Consider the following 4,458-nt stretch of genomic DNA (forward strand, 5'->3'; position numbering starts at 1 on the left):
GATGGCCAGCCCGCCACTGAACGGGCTCCTGACCCCGGCGAATTCCTCCAACGGAGGCGGCGGCGGCGGCACCAACCTCAACAACAACAACAACAACAACAACCACAGCGTGCGGAAGTGCGGCTACCTGAGGAAGCAAAAACACGGGCACAAGCGCTTTTTCGTGCTCCGGGGCCCCGGGGGCGGCGGCGGCGGCGAAGAGCAGGGCGGAGGGGGCTCTGGGGGGCAGCCACCCCTGCCCGCGAGGCTGGAGTACTACGAGAATGAGAAGAAGTGGAAAAACAAGTCGGGGGCCCCGAAGAGGGTGATCGCCTTAGACTCCTGCCTCAACATCAACAAGCGCGCGGACGCCAAGCACAAGTATCTGATCGCCCTCTACACCAAGGACGAGTACTTCGCTGTGGCAGCCGAAAACGAGCAGGAGCAGGAGGGCTGGTACCGGGCGCTCACCGACCTTCTCAATGAGGGCAAAGCCGCCTACGATTCCAGCTCGCTCTACCCTCACTGTCTCTCGTCCGGTGCCTCGTCGGCCAGCGCCTCGTCCTGCAGCGCCTCCCTGCCCGGCTCGGGCGGCAGCGGCTCCTTTGGGGCAGCGGCCGAGGATCTCCACTACGGGCTGATCACCCCGGCCACCGCTGCGTACCGTGAGGTCTGGCAGGTGAACCTGAAACCCAAAGGGCTGGGACAGAGCAAGAACCTGACCGGGGTGTACCGGCTCTGCCTCTCCGCGCGCACCATCGGTTTTGTAAAGCTCAACTGCGAGGTGCCGTCGGTCACTCTGCAGCTCATGAACATCCGACGCTGCGGCCACTCGGACAGCTTCTTCTTCATCGAGGTAGGGCGCTCAGCGTCCACGGGCCCTGGAGAGCTCTGGATGCAGGCGGATGACTCTGTGGTGGCCCAGAATATCCACGAAACCATCCTGGAGGCCATGAAAGCCCTGAAGGAGCTGTTCGAATTCCGTCCCCGCAGCAAAAGCCAGTCCTCGGGCTCCTCTTCCACCCACCCCATCAGCGTCCCGGGCACCCGGCGTCACCACCACCATCATTTGGTCAACCTGCCCCCCAGCCAGACCGGGCTCCTTCGCAGATCCCGCACCGACAGCTTGGCCGCCACACCTCCCGCCGCGGGCGCCCCCATTGCGACCCAGGCCCCGGGAGCTGGGAAGTGCAGTTCTTGTCGGGTACGCACGGCCAGCGAGGGGGACGGCAGCAGCGGGGGCGGAGGAGGGGTGGGCTGCAGGCCAGTTTCCGTGGCCGGCAGCCCCATGAGTCCCGGCCCGGTGAGGACTCCCCTAAGCAGGTCCCATACTCTGAGCAGCAGCTGCAGCGCCTCCATGCGACCTAATAAGATGATGTTAGCCCCTGCAGGGGGCCCCCTGCAACACAGCCGATCCATGTCTATGCCGGTGTCCCATTCGCCTCCGTCTGCCACTAGCCCTGGCAGCCTGTCCTCCAGCAGCGGGCATGGCTCAGCTTCTTACTCCTTGCCTCAAGGACAGCATCCACATCCACACCACCTTCACCACCACCAGGGCCAGCGGCCCTCTAGTGGCAGTGCTTCTGCTTCTGGCTCCCCTAGTGACCCAGGCTTCATGTCCTTGGACGAATATGGCTCTAGCCCTGGGGACCTGCGGGCCTTTTGCAGCAACCGAAGCAACACTCCTGAGTCCATTGCCGAGACCCCACCAGCGAGAGATGGCAGTGGGACTGAACTGTATGGGTACATGACCATGGAGAGACCCCTGAGCCTATGTGGCCGAACCTACCGAAGGGTTTCCGGGGAGGGAGCCCCAGATTTGGACAAAGGTCACAGAAAGAGGACTTACTCTCTGACCACACCTGCTCGCCAACGTGCAGTGCCCCAAGTGTCCTCTGCCTCCCTTGATGAATATACTCTGATGCGGGCCAGCTTTGCAGGCAGCTCAAGCCGCCTTTACCCAGCCTCATCTCCCAAAGTGACCTACAACCCATACCCAGAAGACTATGGGGACATTGAGATTGGCTCCCATCGGAGCTCCAGCAGTAACCTTGGAGCAGATGATGGCTACATGCCCATGACTCCTGGAGTGGCCCCACTGGCAGGGGGCAGCATTGGAAGCTGCAAAAGTGATGACTACATGCCCATGAGTCCCACTAGTGTCTCTGCCCCCAAACAAATACTACAACCACGGATGGCAGCAGCCTCCCTTGCTGCAGGGGCAGCATCACAGGCAGCCTCCTCAGCAACAAGTGGTAGAGGCTCTCCACTGAATGGCAGCAGCTACAAGACCAGTTCTCCAGCTGAAAGCTCTCCTGAGGACAGTGGGTACATGCGGATGTGGTGTGGTTCCAAACTCTCAGTGGAAAGCTCCGAGGGCAAGCTACTTCCCAATGGGGATTACCTTAACATGTCCCCTAGTGATGCTGGAGCTTCTCTCACCCCACCTGACTTCTTCTATGACTCAGTCCCATTGCCTGGTGGTGGAGAACCACCCAAGGGAGTCCCAGGCTGCTGTTACAGCTCACTGCCCCGGTCCTACAAAACTCCCTGTCCTCAAAATGGGGATAGTGACCAGTATGTATTCATGAATTCTCCAGTGGGGAGGAGGATTGTGGAAGAGGAGCAAGCGCAGCCAAGACTGCAGCCACTGCCCACGGCAACTACTCCCTGCACCCAGACCACCAGGCCCTTTGTGTCTAATGGGGGCAGCCACTCCCAACCTCACCACCTAGTGCCTTCAGCAGTTAGGCAGAGTGGCAGCAACAACCGGCCAGAGGGTTTCATCATTCAGCGTTGTAGAGCAGTCCGGCCAACTCGTCTGTCCCTGGAGGGGCTTAGGACCCTCCCTAGCATGCATGAGTACCCTCTGCCACCTGAGCCTAAAAGCCCAGGTGAGTACATCAACATTGACTTTAGCGAGTCTGGAGCCCACCTTTCACCACCTCCACCTCCCCTGCTGACTTCAGCAGCCTCATCATCATCACTACTCTCAGCTAGCAGCCCCGCCTCTTCCATGGGTTCAGGTACCCCTGGCACCAGTGGTGACAGTCGGAGGCGCTCTCCCCTCTCTGACTATATGAACCTTGGCTTTGGCTCACCCAAGTCACCCAAATCTGGCACTGAGGGTGGTGGCTCTGTGGGCTCCTTGGATGCCTTGATGTCCCCTGAGGCTTCCTCACCCTGCCCACCACTGCCAACGCCACCTGCCTCCTCCTCTACTCCCTCCTCACAGCAGCAGCAACTACCACCTCCACCACCACCAGGAGAGCTATACCGCCTGCCTCCAGCTTCTTCTACCTGCCACCCAGCCCCTGTTTCTGCCTCCTCCCCTTCTAGTCCCCCTGAGACAGGGGATAGTGGTGACTACACCGAGATGGCCTTCGGCATAGCTGCCACTCCACCACAGCCCATTGCAGCACCTCCGAAGCCAGAAAGTGCCCGGGTGACCAGCCCTACATCTGGTGTGAAGCGGCTGAGTTTGATGGAGCAGGTGTCTGGTGTAGAGGCCTTCCTGCTGGCCAGCCCACCCCCAGACCCACACCGGGGTGCCAAGGTCATCCGTGCTGACCCACAGGGTGGCCGCCGCCGCCACAGTTCGGAAACCTTTTCCTCGACCACTACTGTGACTCCCGTGTCCCCATCCTTCGCACACAATCCTAAGCGCCACAACTCGGCCTCTGTGGAAAATGTCTCTCTCAGGAAAAGTGGCGAAGGGCCCAGTAGCAGTGGTGGTGAGAGTCTTGGAGGAGGTGAAGAAGGGCTGTCTACATCTCCTCACCTTCGGCAGCCATCGCTCCCTCTGCCACCTCAGCCCCAGCAGCCGAGGTGGACACAAAACCAACCTGGAGCATTAGTTGGTTGCCCTGGGAGCAGTAGCTCCCCTATGTGTCGGGAGACATCAGCAGGCTTCCAGAATGGTCTCAACTACATTGCCATTGACGTTAGAGATGAAGCTGGCCTATTGTTACAGCAGCAGCAGCAGGCTGGAGACAAGAATACCTGGGCCCGGACCCGTGGCCTCAGTGGGCTCATCAGTGCTGGAAATGGCAACAACACAGGTGGTTGTGTGGGACCAGGCTCTGGACCCTTGCCCACAGCCAACACCTATGCTAGCATTGACTTTATGTCCCATCACCTGAAGGAGGCTACAGCTGTGAAAGGTGAGACCATATTTGTTTTGTAATTAGGTACAAAGTGGGGGTGCTATCATAAGGCAAATGAGAGGAACCTCTGCTACGTGAACTCCACTCTTTCTCATCTTTAATAACTTGACCTAAATGGCAAAAGCCTTGAATTAAGCTTGGTTTGTTTTACTTTGGGCTCCTATATGGGCGGTTCTGCTGAAGTAAAGCCCTCCCAAGAACCAGTAAAACAGTTAATGTGAAGGAGGCTTAACAACAGGGATACTTTCATTTTTCCATCCACGTCGTCTCTCTCTCCCTCTCCCTCTCCCCCTCCCTCTCCCTCTCTCTCTCT

The 4,458-nt window shown here is 59.0% G+C and overlaps 1 protein-coding gene across 2 annotated transcripts in view; it reads left to right on the forward strand.

Annotated features, from left to right (window-relative positions):
* Positions 1 to 4,458, forward strand: part of IRS2 (insulin receptor substrate 2) — a 40,614-nt gene continuing 36,156 nt past the window's right edge. For both annotated transcript variants that reach the window (XM_069094123.1, XM_069094124.1), the window contains exon 1: positions 1 to 4,142. In XM_069094123.1, coding sequence (XP_068950224.1) covers positions 2 to 4,142 — 4,141 coding nt within the window. In that variant the 5' untranslated portion in view covers position 1. The remainder of the gene's footprint in view (positions 4,143 to 4,458) is intronic.

The sequence above is a fragment of the Petaurus breviceps genome, unplaced genomic scaffold (genome assembly GCF_028583685.1).
Source record: "Petaurus breviceps papuanus isolate PSGF00001 unplaced genomic scaffold, PetGlider_PUasm1.0 214, whole genome shotgun sequence".
NCBI lineage: Eukaryota > Metazoa > Chordata > Mammalia > Diprotodontia > Petauridae > Petaurus > Petaurus breviceps.